This window comes from Pezoporus occidentalis, unplaced genomic scaffold (assembly GCF_034315485.1).
Source record: "Pezoporus occidentalis ecotype Australia unplaced genomic scaffold, CSIRO_AGI_Poc_V1 ctg147, whole genome shotgun sequence".
NCBI classification, from domain to species: Eukaryota; Metazoa; Chordata; class Aves; order Psittaciformes; family Psittacidae; genus Pezoporus; species Pezoporus occidentalis.
The window spans coordinates 1,831,443-1,847,500 of record NW_026913284.1 but is presented as its reverse complement, the minus strand read 5'-3'; the positions used below and the strand labels follow the sequence as shown (position 1 = coordinate 1,847,500).

The 16,058-nt window shown below is 62.4% G+C and overlaps 1 protein-coding gene across 1 annotated transcript; it reads left to right on the top strand.

Moving 5' to 3' along the window:
• Window positions 1-1,365: 1,365 nt before the first annotated feature.
• On the top strand, window positions 1,366-14,767 carry PPRC1 (PPARG related coactivator 1). The gene is given in 16 exon segments (XM_062610488.1): window positions 1,366-1,414; window positions 1,417-1,506; window positions 1,509-1,747; window positions 5,279-5,422; window positions 5,565-5,717; window positions 6,089-6,202; window positions 6,558-9,303; window positions 9,702-9,755; window positions 10,124-10,184; window positions 10,540-10,607; window positions 10,754-11,543; window positions 13,047-13,220; window positions 13,385-13,448; window positions 13,699-13,820; window positions 13,962-14,113; window positions 14,419-14,767. Coding segments are annotated over 16 exon segments (5,124 nt in total). The 3' UTR covers window positions 14,523-14,767.
• The last annotated feature ends 1,291 nt before the right edge of the window (window positions 14,768-16,058 follow it).

Genomic DNA, 16,058 nt, shown 5'->3' with positions numbered 1-16,058 from the left:
CAACTCAACCTCCTGTGCCCAGCATCCAGGGGTGTGCTCAGACCGCTCTTTACTAACTCACATGCAGGACTCAGCAGGTGCTCTCACATGCGGGTCCACAGCCCTGGAGCAGGACCCACCTGCCTGCCTGCTGCTCAGCCAGAGCTTTGGCCAGGCAGAGGTTCCAGTGAGAAGCTTGGTAGGTGCTAGGGGCTTGTTAAAAGAGATGGGGAGCAGCTCCCCTGGGTGAAAGCCTGTTTGCTGCTAGGGAGGAACAGACCCTGTGAGGCAGGAGATGACGTGGGACACACAATTGCAGATGAAAGTCCCTTGTGGCAGGGGTGGAATGAAGGCGAGCAGCAGGATGAGCTGTGTCAGACGTGCCCATGCTCAGTGACCAGGCATGCAAGGCTGAACAAAGCAGCTCTATCCTGCAGATCCCCAAGGGAATCTGGCCTGGAGAGGTCCATGCCCCCAGGGACAGGGTAATTAGGCCCCCCAGGCAAATCCTCCACTGGCAAGTTCCTACGTGCATATCTGAGCTGCAGTTGTGCTGCTGTGAGCACATCCCTGCACCCCAGGAGATGATCTTGCTGTCTAGGAGCCAAAGGAAAAGTTGCAGGAGGTGACAGCACCCAAAGGGAGTCTCAGCGAAGGGTCCCAGAGCAGAGACAGAGCAAGAGCTGGGAACACCAGCACCCCCTGCCCCTCCTGGGGGAGCTGGCTCAGACTGCCGCTGTGTGATAGAATCACAAAATGCTTTGTGTTGGAAGGGACCTTAAAGCTTGTCTGTTTCCACCCCCTTGCCATGGGCAGGGACACCTTCCACTAGATCAGGTTGCTCTAAGCCCCATCCAGCCTGGCCTTGAACACTGCCAGGGATGGGACAAATGGACCAAGCTTTTCCTCTCATCTCTCGCATCCTCCAGGCAATTTTCTGCGTGCCAGCCCCATAGAGCAGCACAAGCCCAAACACGGGCTTCTGCCTGGTACTCAGCCCTGCGTGGTGGCCGTGCCTGGAGCCTGCGGGACAGCTCGCAGTGCCCATCTTTCCTTTCCACCCTAGAGTATTCTCCTTCCCCCTTGCCCGCCACACGTGCATGTACCCCCAGCCAACCCCACGCCGGGTTTGGCTCCATGAAGCACTGCCCGCGCTGCTGCGAGGGGCACAGACAAGCACCGCTCCCGCAGCAGCTCTGTCCCTGAGCCACCCCAGACCCGCGGGGTCGCCGCGCCCACGTGTGCGGCAGAGCCCGCCGCGGCCGCGGGAAATCGCGCCGCAGCCCCGCCCCGCTTGGGCGCTTCCCGCCAATGACGCCCGCTCAGCCCCGCCCATCGCGCGCCGCAGGGCGCGGCCCACCCTCCTTGCCCTCTCCCGCCGCAAAGATGGCGTTGAAGCCGGAGGGCCTGCCCGCTCTCAAGATGGCCGCCAGCCGCCCCCCCCCGGCCGCGCTTGCCCTGCAGGCGGGTGGCCGCTCTGTGGCGCGCAGCCGGCTGCGCAGGGGTGCGCTCCCGGCATGCCCCGCGCGAGGGCGGGGCGCGGTGTCTGCCGGGAGCTGTAGTGCGGGGCGGGGGGCGGTCACGTGTCGCGCCCGGCAGTGGCCGCGCTGGGAGCGGAGGCGCCAAGATGGCGGCGCTGCGGGGCGGAGCGGTGCCCACCGTGGCGGCGGCCGGGATCGGCGGTGCCGCGGCCGGGGCGGCTCCTCGAGGGCTGGCGGGCGGCGGAGCCCCGCTCGAGCCGCCCCTCCGCGCCGGCAGCTCCCCGCAGGTAAGCGGCGGCGGGGCGAGCCGGGCCGCGCTGTGACACGTGGAGGGAGGCCGGGGCGGCTCCCGCGGCGGCACCACGTGTGCCGGCAGTAGGCCTGCCGTGCCGGCGGCGGGCAGGGGACCCTGCACGGAACCGGAGCGCCCTTTCTATAGGCGGGGTGGGGGCCCGGTGCTCTCCTGCCGGGGGGGAGGTGGCGGCGGCGACACCGGCGCGAGGAGTCCCCCCGGCGCGGGAGGGCCGCAGCACAGCGCTGGGATACGCTGGGACGGGGGTCCTGGTGCTCCCCTGCGGGCGGTGATGCCCGGTCCATGGGGACTGAAGGCTGGGGGCTGCCGGCAGTGTCCGTCCGTCCCCCGTCGCTGTCCCTGCATCCTTTCGCCGCCCTCCGCCACCTGCGGCCGCGGCAGAGGGAGCGCGGGTTGGGACACGGGTACCCGCCGGTTTCGGTGGCTGGAGCAGGGGTGGAGGACATGGCGTGCTCCGAGGTGGGGGAGCTTCGCCCAGCTGCTCCGGGAGCTTATCCCGGGGGAAGCGTATCCCGCTCCGGGGCAGGTCTGGGGCTCGGTGCAGCCGCCCGTGCACTGCGTCCCCGCCACCGCCGGTGGCACCGGTCCCGGTAGGGCTCTGCTGGTGCCGGTCCGGCGCGCTGGGTGTGAGACAGGGAGCGCGGGGGTGCAGCACCTCTGGCCGGGGCCTGGGGCACTGGCGCTGTGCGTTCGCTGGGATTTCGGGGAGCCCCACGCTCCGGGGGCTGCGGGGACATTCTCCGAGCCCATACAGGGGGACGCTGAGATCGCCCTGTCTTTGCCCAGCGCTGCTGGAGCGGTCTGCATTTGGGTAATGGGGGTGTGTTCCTGCTTGACGCTTCCCAGAAGCAGCTGAGGAATCCATGAGCATCCTCTGCCGGTGCCGTGCTGGCTCAGTGTACCCACCGTGCTCGGGCGGGCAGCAGCCCCGTGGCCTTGCCAGCAGCAGGTGAGAGGCTCCCTGGCTGCCTGCCTGCGGGCAGGGCGGCCGCCCTGTGCTTGGGTGAACCCGCGGCACGCCGGGTGCACGTGCTGTGTGTCACCAGCACGGCTCGGATGCGGCCCACGATGGCCTCATTTGTGCCTCCTGGGTATCCCGGCAGCGAGTGCAGTGTCCCCTGCTCCGGCTGGCTGCTGCAGGAGCTGGTGGCCACGCTCAGGTTGTCTCCGTGTCAGGCTGTTGGCTCAAATCCCAGCTCCCCGTGTGCCTGAGGCTTGCTCTAAGGCTGCCGGCTTCCTCCCTTCTCCCTGGCAGCGCTGGCTGCTTGGGCACAGTGTGGCTTGTGCCCAAGCCTGTCCTTGAGCATCCCTGTGACCTGCAACCTCTTCCCTGCTGTGCTGATGAGCATAGAGGAAGCACAGGGAGCTGGGAGCGCACAGAGGGTGTCCCCTGCTCCAAGCTATGGGGGGGACAGGGGTCTGTTCTGTTCCCATCTGGCAGGGAGCAGAGCAGGCAGGGATGCAGGAGCAGGCTGGGCTGGTTCATGCCCCCACCCCGACGCACAGGCAGTGAGGACTGAAGGAGGTGCCCGGCCCCAGGTGGATCAAAGGGAGTCCTAGGGGAATGCAGCCTGGTTCAGCAGTGACTCACGGCTATGGGACTCCTCATTGCAAGGCGCTGAGTCAAGGGAGTCGAGGAGGGCTTCAGAGATCGCCTGGGCTGCAGGCAGGAGCCACAGGAAGAGGCCATGTGAGTGGGAGGGTTCTGCTTCTCTCCCTCCAAACGGCCAGCGCTGGTCATGGCTGGAAACCTCTTATTAGGCACTGCCTTCGGGGAGAGCCGGCCCCATGGCAGGACCATGCAGTCCCAGGGTGATCCCATGGATCCCTACAGGCGTGAGCTGGCCCCACGTCCCTTGGCTGCTGATGCTCCATGAGATCTTTCCCGCTGGCTGCTCCTCTGCCTGCCGGTCAGCGCTGACTCAGGGCTGCACGCCGGCGCTTGGCAGTGCTGGATGTGCTTCCCTGCTCCTCCCAGTATCTCCAGGAGGATTGGCCGGGAATCGCAGCCAGGCTGCACTGTAGAGAGCTGGCAGCGGGGCTCTGTGCTGGGCTCTGACCCGCAGCCAGCGTGGCCAAGGGAGGGGACTGGGGATGCTTGGGTGGTAACACTGCTCCAGAGACTGGTCTGCACTGCGTGTGGAGCAGTGGCCCAGTGCTGCTGGTGGACTCTGCTCTGCTAGGAGAGCCCTGGGAGTGGGTGGCCTGGGATGCTGAGCCCCATACCAAGGGGGTATGCCTTGCAGGCTCCTGCTCTTTGGGGCTGCCATGTCGGCACACAGTAACAGACTGCGGGGATTTGGGCTGAGGGGCATTGCTCTGGGGGTCCTGGCTGCGATTCCCAGCCTGATCCTGGGGTGCCTGTGCTCCAGGGTCACAGAGGGCTCCTGGCTGTGCTGTGCCCAGAGGTGCCCGCTCTGACTGATGGGGCAGGTCTCTGAAGAGCCCTGGGGACTGGGGGGTTGGGCATGTGGCTTTGGTGCTGCCTTGTTTGAGGGAAATATCTGCATTATCGAATGCTTATCCCCCAGGGAAGAGCCAGATTCTCTCTGTGATGCTTTGGGGGAGGACAGCTCGCTGCCTGCTCCCGCTTTGGGAGGGAAGTGTGCGTTCCCAGGGCTCCGACCTTGGCGCCCTTATCTTCCCCGAGTGCGTTATCTCTTCCCAAGCCCATCTACAAACAGGAATCCACGTCCTGTCTCGTGCCAGCGACGTGTCTGTGCTGCCGCTTGGCTCTTGGCAGAGGCTGCGTCCAGTGGCCCTGCTCACCCGGGGGCTGCAATCTCTGCCCTTGCACCAGCATCTCGCATTGCCTGGCTGCTCTGCAGCCCTGGGCTGCGTGGGGTGCAGGACAGAGACGTTCCTGCATTTAACCCAGCATTACTTTAACACCCCTGGAGTCGGCTGGGGGACTGGTTAGGATGTGGGGCTGGGAATTTGAAGGAAGAAGAGCAACGGAGCCGGTTTGGTCCTGGATTATGAGCACAGCCTGTGTCCTGCAGCCTGCAGCAGAGGTGCTGGGGCAGGACCCGGGCAGTGGCAGCCGCCTGTGTCCCTGGTGCTGACTCCTGCACTTTTGTTATGAATTTCGCAATGGGTTTGGGCTTATCTGAAGCGCTGACAGCTGGAGTCAGGAGCGTGTGACAGCCTGGGGGTGCGGGAGCCTCCTCCTGTCCAGCATGAGCGATGTGTGCTGTTGGGCACAGCCTGGAATTGCTGGGGGTTTATCGATCTTTACCAGTCATTTTGGTGTGAGACCATTCCAGGCAGTTAGAAGGGTCTGGAGCTGAAAGCGGGGGGTGGACTGGCCTTCTGGAGAGCAATAGGGAAAGGTCCCTTGTGCCATCTTCTGTCCCACCGCCCCCCCGCCGTGGGTTTGGGGGTGCAGCAGTGAGCTCAGCCGCTGTTTGCAGCGCAGGTTGTTGAGAGGCTGTGTGTGCTGCAGAGATCAGTGCTGGTGGAGGTGCCTTGCATGGTGTTTACCTGGCTCTGTGCTCCTCAACAGTGCTTTTCCCTCGAGGAGGATGACCTGAACTTGACATCACTGGATGCAGAAACCATCTTGGAGGCTGAAGAGATCCTGGGGACAATGCAGAACTATCTCGACTCCTCTGTGATCTCCATCATCGAGGACCTGTCTCTGAGCGAGGTGGGAGCATGCACACAGGCACAACAAGTGGTGGCTGGGCTGGCTCTGGCTGTGACATGGGTGAGGGTGGTGGCAGTGTCCCCTGTAGCCAGGTCCTTTGGCTGTGCCCCTCTGCCCTCTGAGACTGCCCCTCTTGCAGCAGAACAAGGCCTGCCTGGATGCGCAGAATGAGCTGTCTCTGCTGACTGCCATCACCGAGATCCTGGACAGCACGGATGATGAGACCCTGTCCCCCTTCGACACCATCATGGATGCAGAGCTGCTGACCTCACCTCGGGAGCGGGAGAATCTCTCAGTGAGTTGTGGGGCAGAGCCATCCTGACCCAGAACGGGTGGGAAGATGCTCAAGTACAGCTCTGCCAGGTCCTGAGGTGGTAGGACTTGTCCCCAGCGTCCTGGGATGGCCCTTCTGAGCAGCAGTGGGCTTGGGGGGCCATGCCTTCACCTTGGGTCTTAGTGTAGAGGTAGAGATGTGCCAGAGGCTTTGGCGAGCAGCATGTACCCCTCTGTTTGACCAGCTAGGGCTGTGCATGCCATGGGTGAAATAGGGCTGGCTTTGCTCCCAGGCTCTATGGGGTGGCATTTGGGGCTGCTGTGGGGCCGGGGGTGGCCTGCCCCTCTAGCAGCAGAAATGTGCTGCTTCCTCATTCTCTGTCTCCTCTCCAGTTTCAGAAGTTTCTCAGCTTGTCCCGTCCATCGCTGGAGTGTGAGAGCTCTGCCCTAGAACAGTCCAAGGCTCTCCGGCCTCTTGGCAGCAGCAGCATCTCTGTGGTTGGGAAGGTGAGCAGCTCTGCAGGGGAAGTTGAAGGATTGATGTTAGGATGGTGCTGAAGTCCTGCTGCTAACCCCAGCCACTCCTTCCTGCCTGCCACAGGAGTCCTCTCCCAGAAGTGATGCTTTTGCAAGGCACCAGTGGCAGTGGGAGCAGGGCTACTGTGGGACTGGGGATGCTGTGGATGCCCTTGTAAGGGTAGCAGGTTTCCAGCTCTGTTGTGTCTTACTGGGAGGGTGAGATGTGTTCCACCTTTTTGCCTGCCCAGGGGCTTTGTTGCAGATATGCAGCATACCCACAATTGGTTGTGCTTGGGGGGGCTCTGATGAAAGCCCAGAAACTGACTCTGCTTCCCTTTCCCAGACTGACACAGACCTGGCTTGGGACCATGTCACTCGTGGCCTTGAGGACCCAAAGAAGCAACTCTGCAGCACCCCATGGGTGGAGAGGAAGGGGCCCCGGCCCCGGGCCCGAGAGCAGCCCCTGCCGCAGCGCAGCGACGGGGAGGAAGAGGAGGAGGAGGCTGCCTTGAGCCCAGAGCCAGATCGCGGCGTGAAGGTTGGGGAGTTCCGTGTGAGCGGAGCTGCAGAAGCACTGGAGGAGCATGAAGACCCCTGCATCATCAACACGGGCGATGTGTCCCTGAGCGAGCTGGTGAAGTCCATGCACCCGTACTGCCTGCCCACCTTCACCGTGTGCCTGGACCCTGAGACTGAGCCTGTGGCCAAGGAGCTCCTGAGTGGTCCTGTCCTGCTGGAAATCGTGCCTGGTGAGGGGGAGAGCGTGGAGATCCCTGTGGTGCTGCAGCCCTTGGCTCCCAGCTTCCCTACCCTGGAGCCCCAGCTCCTGGGAGCAGAGGTGAGCACCAGGGAGTCAATCCCAGAGGATCGAGAGGAGCTTCCAGGAGCTCCAGCCCAGGAAAATGGGATGGAGGAGAAACTGCCTGGGAAGGATCCATCCTGCACCACCCCAGAGAGCACATCCCCATCAAGTGAAGCAGCACCCAGAGCCCAGAGCCTCAAGAGCAGCTCCTGGCACAGCGCGGAGGCCCCAGCAGGCAGCAAGCGCAAGGGCTCCGAGAAGGGACGTGGCCGGGAGAGAGCAAGGAAGAGCCGCAAAAAGAAAGTGGAGGCCGGCCAGAGCAAGCGGGCCAGGCCGGGCAGGGACTGCGTCGCCCATCGGCTGCGCTCAGCCGGCGCTGGGCACCCCCCCGACCAGCCCCCCTCTGGCCGGCGTCGCGCAGCCTGTCCCTCGGTCCAGGTCTCGAACTTCCTGGCGCAGCAGCTGGAGCGAGCCCGGAAAGAGGGGCAGATGGAGCTGCGTGCCCAGCAGGCACCGCGGCCCCGGGGCAGGCCCCGGAGCACACCGAGGGCCTCCCTGCTTGAGAGAGCACAGTGGGAGCTGCACAAGGAGCCGGTGCCAGAGCCGGTGAGCGTGGACCCAGGGAAGGCTGAGACCGTGGTGCCTCTGGAGAAGGCTGCACCAAGCATGGAGGGGTGTCCAGCAGCCACATGTCCCAGCCCAGCAGACCAGGCTGAAGGCAGTGGAGATGCGCAGCCAGCTGCTGGGCAGGGTGGTGGCATCTCAGAAGCTGCCTCCCCACTCCTGGGGCAAGGTGTGGGGCTGGAGTCCCCCCACAAGCAATCAGCACTGGAGACAAGCGAGAGCCTGCCCAAAGAAGCCAAGCCCAAGGCCCTGAGCCTGCGGGAATACCGCATCCGCATGCTGCACCGCCAGCCCAGCCCGGCCAGCAAGGACAGCAATAAGCAATCGGCCAGCAAATGGCCCAGCGTCCCTGAGCCTCCAACAGAGCTGGCGGAGATCCCCTGCCTGGTGTCGCCCCTGCGCCCCACCACTGAGGTGGCCAGCACTCAGAAGAGCCCAGAGAAACCCGCCAGCCCCGCTGCTGTCCCTTCTCCTGCCAGCAAAGCTCCTGCTGCTGTGGCTTCGGCTCCAGCACCCGCCACGGCTCCAGCACCCGCCACGGCTCCAGCACCCTCACCAACACCAATGCCTTTTGTTGCACCAAATGTGCCCCCAGCTGCTGGGGTGGCCCCTGCTGGGATGCCACCAGCCTCTGCCGGTGCTTATGCCCTTTACCCTCCACCAGTGCCTTCCTGGCCCTGCTTCAGCCCACAGCCCATGGGCTGCCATGGTTTGCCCCCACCACTCAGCGCTGGCTCCTCCAGCACTTTTCACATGGTGCCTGGCCTCCCACCTCCAGCCATGGCTTGGCCCCCGCCGACCATGCCACCCCCTCCGCCGTTTGGTCCTGGTGGCCCCTATGGCCCCGTGGGGTGGCCACCACCATCCTACTGGCCAGGAATCCCTGTGCCACCACCGCTGGTGCCTCCCCTCGCATACGGGGACCCTGCGGCAGCACTGCAGGGTGCTGCTGCCTTCCCGGCTGGCAGCCCCCTGCACAGGCAGCCTCCTGCCACCCCTGCGCTCGGTGGCCCAGAGCCACCGGTGTTCCCTGCCCAGCCACCCACCACCCTGGCCAGTGAGATGTGCACTGCTGGTGGCCTGGCCAGGCCAGTGACCAGCAGGGTGTCGGACCCCAGGAGGCAGGCACGGCTGGCAGGGGAGAGCTCCCTCCTCAAGGCTACTCCAGCCCCAGCCTCTGCCCAGCCCCTGGCTGCCCCATCAGCTGCTGCTGCCCAGCCCAGCAGGGTCCCTCCTGCAGAGCCAGCCCAACACACAGCAGATCCCCCAGCTGTGCCCATCCAGCCTATGGAGGAGCCCCAGGCTGAACCCGCCTCTGAGGTCCCAAAGGCTCTCCCGGCTGCTAACTGTTGCTCTGCAGAGGTGTCTGCGGGTGCTGCTGGGGAGTCCCCTGCTACCCAGACCACAGAGGAAGCTGCAGTGCTGGGAAAAGGAGCAGTGGAGAAGGAACCAGAGCCTAAGGCAGCTGATGGGCAGGAGCTGCCCAGCAAAAAATCCACCTCCCAGGCTGTGGCACCACCATCAAAAGCAGGTCCACCAAAAGAGAGCAGCCTGCCCACCAAGGCACCCACTGCACGGCTGTGGAGGCACCAGCCGCTCCTGAGCACAGTGCAGCCCAGCAACAGCAGCAAGGACATTGTGCAAGCCTTCATCAGTGAGATTGGTGAGTGTGGGGCTGCAGGGTGCTGGGCTGAGCATCTCCAGCCTGCAGCACTGCCAGCAGCAGGACCAGTTCCTGGCACTTCTGAGGGCAAGGGTGGCAAAGCTGCGCCTGCAGGCTTGCAGTCTTTCCCAGCACACTGGAAAAGACATCTGCATCTGGAGGATGTTGCCTCCAGTGGATGGTCTGGGCTGGCTCTGCCTGAACTGGTCCCTCCTGGAGTGTTCCTGCCCTTGCTGCAGGGGCTGTGGAGCTGCTGCAGGCTGTGCAGCTGTTTCTTCCCAATGCACACCCAGCACTGAGGGATGCTGATGCAGGGGGAGGATGGGGCTGGGATGCCTCCCTGGAGTGCCAGGGGGTTTTGGCTGACCTGACTTAAGAGTGTTCTCTCCCTGGCCCAGGGATCGAAGCCACTGACCTGTCCAGCCTGCTGGAGCAGTTCGAGAAGTCTGAAGGTGCGGATGCAGCATCCATCCCCGTGGGGCTCCTTCCATGCCATGCTGGCCTCCCTGCACTACCTGTGCTCCCTGTGGTGGGGAGGGGTGCTGGTGTTACCCTGCCTGGGTGCCTTGTCCTAGGGGTGTCTCTGCCCATGTCTCTGTCTCCTTGGTCTGTGAAAGCATCCATGGGTCCCCAGGGTGGTGAATGTGGTGATGAAGAGCCTGGGAAGGAAAGGGGATGTGCAGCTCCTCTCTGCAGGGAGCTGAGGTGCTGTGAAACCTCTCCCTGTCTGTGCCTGGGGTGCTGTGTGTCTCCCAGTGTGCAGGGTCTATCCCCTACCCTCCAGCCCCTCACCACCCTCACCCACCCGCTCTCTTTCCAGCCAAGAAGGAGGAGGCTCCTGTGCAGCCCCCTGAGGACCAGCAGCCAGCTGGGAGCTCCGGGTGAGTACCAGCAACTTCGCATCCAGTGCCCCAGTGTGGAGCCTGGCAGAAGGCTGAGCCCTGCCTTTGGTGAGGTATAGGAGAGCTCTTAGTCCTGATAGGGTCTGAACTGCACCAGGGTCTGTATCCACCATCCCAGGAGAGGCTGAGCTCCTTGCGGGACTGGGAGCCAAAGCTGGCATTGAGGGGCAAATGTTGAGGGAAGCAGATGGGCATAACCAAACTGTGGAAGTTTCATCCTTGCAGCTCTTTCAGATCCTTTGTCCCCTGGGCCCAGACAGTGGGGGACATCCCAGGCGTGGGGACTGGGGATGGGCTTTGCCTGCTGCATTTGACAAAGCTTTCCTCTCCTCAGCCTTGAGACCCAGCAGGACAAGAAGCTCCCAGACAGCCTGCAGGCCTCTGAGCTGGCCAACGTGGCAGGTAACGCCTGGGGCGAGACAGGGAGCCTGGGCTGTTGAGGGGCTGGGGGTACCCCAGGGCTTGAGGGGAGCTGGCCCAGGAGGGAGACCCAGCTGGGTTAGTTGCAGGATGGGGCTGCTCTTGAAAGCTCTTTGGTGCTCTCACAGGCCTTACGCCGCCAGCAACACCTCCCCACCAGCTCTGGAAGCCCTTGCCTGCCGTCTCGCTGCTGGTCAAGGCCAAGTCACCCGGCTCTGCAGCCCAGGAAGGGCCACAGAAGACGGCCAAGCTGATAAAAGCCAAGCCGCTGCTCCCAACCAAGCTCCAGGGGAAGAGCCTGGCGCCTGCCCCCGCCAGCTCAACCCCCAGCCATGTCTGCTCGGGAGACCATGACTACTGCATCCCCAGCGCGGCGAGGCCGGAGAGCAGCAGCAGCCTTGGCACGCAGCCTCCTGCTGAGGGCGGCTCCCGCTGGAACGTCAAACACCACCGGGACATCACTATCAAACCCATCTCCTCCTTAACCAAACGGACGCTGGAGCAGCCCAAGCCCACCCCGCCAGCCCCCAGCACCACTGTGCAGCCCAAGCCGGAGCTGCTGGGCACGGCCTGCCAGGCCCCCCTGGATTATCGGACTAGCGTCCCCAGTAAGGCCACCGATGGGGGCAGCAGCCCCCCCACCTCAGTGCTCCTGTCTCCAGCTGCATCCCCCTGCCGGGACCAGGAGGTGCGGACTTCCAGTGCCCAGCCCAGCCATGCTGCTGCCAAGAGATCCCTGCGCTGCTACCGGAGATCCCGGGACTCGCCCAGCCCCTCTGCCGGTGGCTGGAGGGCTGGCCGGAGCCGTGCCAGCCGCTCTTTCAGCTCCAGTTCGGATGGAGCTAGCGAGTCCTCTTCATCCTCATCCTCCCGATCCCGGTCACGGTCGTTCTCCCCACCACCCAAGCGATGGCGAAGGTAAGCAGTGAAGTATCTGCCTGCTTGCTCTTTGTGCAGTTGTCTGGTGGCTGGTCTTTTGTGAAGGTGCCCAGACACCTCCTTATGGACCTGTTTGATGGCTGTATTTGATCTTTATGTCCTTGTGGCCCTTCTGAAGGGGTGCCTGGCTCGCAGAGACTGGGGGAGCTGCTGTGACTGTGGGGATTGACTGACAAACCCCGCGGCTGGCCGGGCTTCCTTACTCCTCCTGGAACTCCTTGGCTGCACCTTGGCTTTTGGATGCTTTTTCTGGGATATTATTACAGGTGTTGGTGTTTGTGCTGTGGAGCTGGTGCAGCCCTAGGTGTAGAAATGAGAGGAGCCACAGTGGAGCCCTCCAGGGAGCTGCTGGAAGCATAGAAGGGAAAACCTGTCTGGCTTGGCTGCCTCAGGGGCTCTCTGTGCTCCTTACGCTGGTGGCTGTGTAGGAAAGTGGGGCAGCTCAGTCTGTAGGATGCGTTTCTTCTGGAGTCCTTGTGCACCTGAGTGACGCAGGGTCTGTCCCAGCTGGCATGGGAGGTGCTGGAGATGGAGAGGGATCCCTCATCCACCCTCCCCTGGGTGTTCAGCCAGTTCTGGAGATATCTCGGGTCATTGGGCACTTAGGACTTGTCCAACCAAGGTGCCTCCATCAGTGGCCAATAGATGTGGAGGCTGGAGCTGGAAAGGGCACCTGTATAGTGCCATGTTACAGGGATGTGCAGCTCAGAGACTTGCCCTGTCTGTCTTAGCTTTCCAGCAAATGCGGCTGTCTCTATGCTGGGAAGTGTCTTCATGGACTGTGCCATCCTGAAACTGCTGTCCTCCAGGAGAGTATGTGGCAGTACCAGGCAACACACACTGCTTGGGGCCTTGGTTTCCCTATGGTGGGGACCACCCATCTCCAGCATGTTTAGAGAGGGACCCTGCTGCTGGCTGGAGGCAGCACAGCTTGACCCCAGAGGAGTTTCAGCCTTGCTGCTCTTACTCTTTGCCTGGCCCTGTCAGAGAAGCTCTTGCAGGCAGAAGGCTGTGATCACAGAAGCCAGCCCTGTACCAGTGCATGCTACAGCCCTGGGTATGGTTGGAGGCGCATACAGCCTTCATTTGCATGGCTGTTTTGAGTGAAAGGTGGATGCAGTGTCTCCAGCATCATCCCATGCCTCAGCATGGCAGCCCTGGCCCCTCCTGGGCCCTAGTCCAGTTGCAGCCACATGCTGCAGGATTTCCCCATGACTATTTCTTGCTCTTCAGAAGCTGTACCTGTTGTGCCTGCTCCCTTGTCGCTGTGATGTTTGGAGCCAAGTGGAGCAACATCTCTCTAGGGTCATTACTGCCCCAGCTAACTTAGGCAGAGGCTTCCACAGCCCAGCTCACCCTGGGGCTGGGTCCTGTCTGAGTAGGGTGCTGCATACCTTGGAGAGAATAGAGGTATTTTTCTTCCCTGTGGCGTGCGGGGCATGGGGAGGGCTCGGCGCTGAGCTGTGTCCCTCCTTCCCCCAGGTACCGCGCAAGATGTTCCCACAGCTCTTCTTCCCGCTCCAGCTGTGGGTCATGCGGCAGGTCCCGGGACAGGTCCTCATCCTCATCATCAGCATCCTCCTCCTCATCCAGGTCCACATCTCGCAGCCAGTCCCGCTCCCCCTCACCCCGCAGGAGGAGTAACAGGCGGAGAAGGTGAGCATTGACTACCCTGCAGGTGTGTGAGCTCCCCCCCAACCCATCTCCCGGCCTCTGGTGTCCTGGGCAGGGGTTGACCTACTCCTTCAGCATCTCCTGTGTGTCTGGGATCACTCTGTTCTGCACTCTGTAGCTCATGTGTCCATTTTCTGCCCTGCCAGATACAGTTACGATGCACAGGACCACTACCAAAGGCAGAGGATTCTCGAGAAGGAACGTGCAATAGTGAGTGCTGGAGGGCTGGGAGGCTGGGGATGGAGATTCGAGTGTTCTCAGCCCTGCCATCGCTTCAGGAAGCTGTGGTCACAGCCTTGCAGGCAGCATTGCTGAGAGGCTCTGGGCAGGGCATGGTGTGATGGGTGGCGATGCAGGGAGGGTGCTTTGTTCAGGAGATCCTCCTCACTGGGAGGGCTCACTTGGAGATGCCGAGTCCCCCTGTTCCCATCTCATGGGACCGTGCCATCCCTGCCTGCAGGAGGAGCGACGAGTTGTGTTTATTGGCAAGATCCCCAGCAGGATGACCCGGTCGGAGCTGCAGCACCGCTTCTCTGTGTTTGGGGACATCGAGGAGTGCACCCTGCACTTCCGCTCTGAGGGGTAAGAGCTGCAGGGACATGGGGTAGCTCCTTCTCTGGAATGGCTCCTCTCATCCCTTTTACCATTCCTCAAGGGAATGGTGCAGAGCAAGGAGGGACATACTGTGCTGCTGCTGATCTCCTCTTTCTTCTCCGGCTCCAGAGACAACTATGGCTTTGTCACCTACCGCTATGCCAAGGAAGCCTTTGCTGCCATCGAGAGTGGGCACAAGCTGCGGCGCCCAGATGAGCAGCCCTTCGACCTGTGCTTTGGCGGCCGCCGGCAGTTCTGCAGGAGGAACTATGCCGACTTGGGTGAGTCCTGCAGCTCCCACGTTGGGGGGTGGCACTCTCAGTCCTCTCCTTCCTAGAGGTGTGGGGATCTCCATCCTTGAGGTCAGTCAGGCTTGGCTGGTGGGACCACATCCAGGGATAGTCTTGCCCATGGGGAGTTTGGGCAGGGACTCTCCATCCTATCCAGGCCCAGTCCTCCATCATCAGCCCATCTCTGAGTTTAGAGGTTGGTACACGAAGCAAGATGTGAAGGAGTTGCTGTGGGCATGGCTAGAACTGTGCCAGTGTCCCTGTGGCTCAAAGCAGCCTCTCCCCATATCTTCCAGACTCAAACCGGGAGGATTTTGACCCAGCCCCTGTCAAGAGCAAGTTTGACTCCCTGGACTTCGACACGCTGCTGCGGCAGGCACAGCGCAGCCTGCGGAGGTAGCAGCCGGCGAGGCGGAAAACCCGCACCCACTTTTATACTCAAACACAAAAGACAAAAAAGTATGGAGAGAGAGAGAGAGAGGGTTTTTAAGAAAAAGAAAAAGCTAAAAAAGAAATTTGTTTTATAAGCAGTATTTAAGGAGGACGGGTCATTTGCCTTTGACCACAGGGCCCAGGTGAGTGGCATCCCCCAGCCACTTTGAGGCTTGCCTCAGCCATGTAATAAATGTGGATGCCCAAACAGTAGCGCTGCCTTGTCGTCTCCTTCATGTGGGCCGTTCCCAGGTGTGGGGTTGGGGCTGTACCCCCTCTGGATGTAGGGTCTGACCCCATGGGAGGTATCACAGGTTGGGGACTAGGTGCAGGAGTGGGATGCCTGCAAAAGGGGGGCAGGACCGGGGTTTCCGAGGGGTCTGTGGCCTGGCACGGGGTGAGTGCCTCTGAGGACAGGCAGCACAGATCCCTCTGACCGTCTCTTGGGCGCTGCTGGGATGACGGGTCCGCTGGGGCGCGCAGCTGGGCTTTGGGACCACCTGCACCTCCCGTGGTGGCCACGGAGGGGCAGTGCAAGATCCTCCACGGCTCTCTGTACTTGGGGGTACAGGGGGCTCAAGCCCTTGGCTGGAGCACAGGCAGGGGTCTGCCTGCACCGAGGGCAGTGTGCACAACTACGATGTCTGCCTACCCTTTCGAGCCTGCTCCTTGGTTTTGCTCCAGCTCGACAGAAGGAGAGGGATGTCTGACACCTCTAGGTGTCCCCCGAGGGAGAGTTACAGGTGTCCACAGTGGCAGAGCACAGTGGGGTGGTGCTTGGCAGAGAAAGGATGGACAGGGACAGGGAGGGATGTGGGATGCCTATAGAGGCCCCACAGTGTGCTGCAACTCACAGTGAAGGGCAATCCCAGGCAGCACCCAAGGGAGAATACTTGGACCTGCTGCCAAGCATCTTCCCTGCACCTTGTCCTGAGCCAGCAGTGCAGGGCCCTGCACCCTGCTCTTGTGTGGGCAGCCAGAGAAAGCCCTGCCTTGGGCTGTGGATCCTCAGCACGGCTGAGCTGGCTGTGCTGGCTGGCAGCAAGATTGCATCGAGCACATTGGTTTCAGGACTAGGACAGGCTTGTGCAGGCTGCAGTGCTGCCCGGTTCGGGCCCCTCTCAGCACACCCGGGGGTGGGGGAGCCTGCAGCCATTCGGCTGGGCTCTACAGAGCTGGGGGAGCGTGGAAGGAAGGAGATGGACCCCCAAAGGGCTCCTCACAGTGCTCTCACAGGCCCTTTGCTTGATGGAGGCAAGTAGGAGAGCAGGGAGGGAAATAGCAATAAACTCGTCCAGCAGGGGTGACACAGTGTGGGGGCTCAGCCAAGCTGATGCTGCCACTGGGGTCATGCTCAGGCGTCTGAGGCTCTCTGTTGGTGTGTTGCAGCAATCTGGTCGTCTGGGATTAATGTAGTTGCTGGAGCCTGCTTGTGCCCTCTCTGTTCCCCTGGTTGGAAAGAGATGCTCCTGCTCCTGTCTGCACACTGGGTTTCTCATGCTGC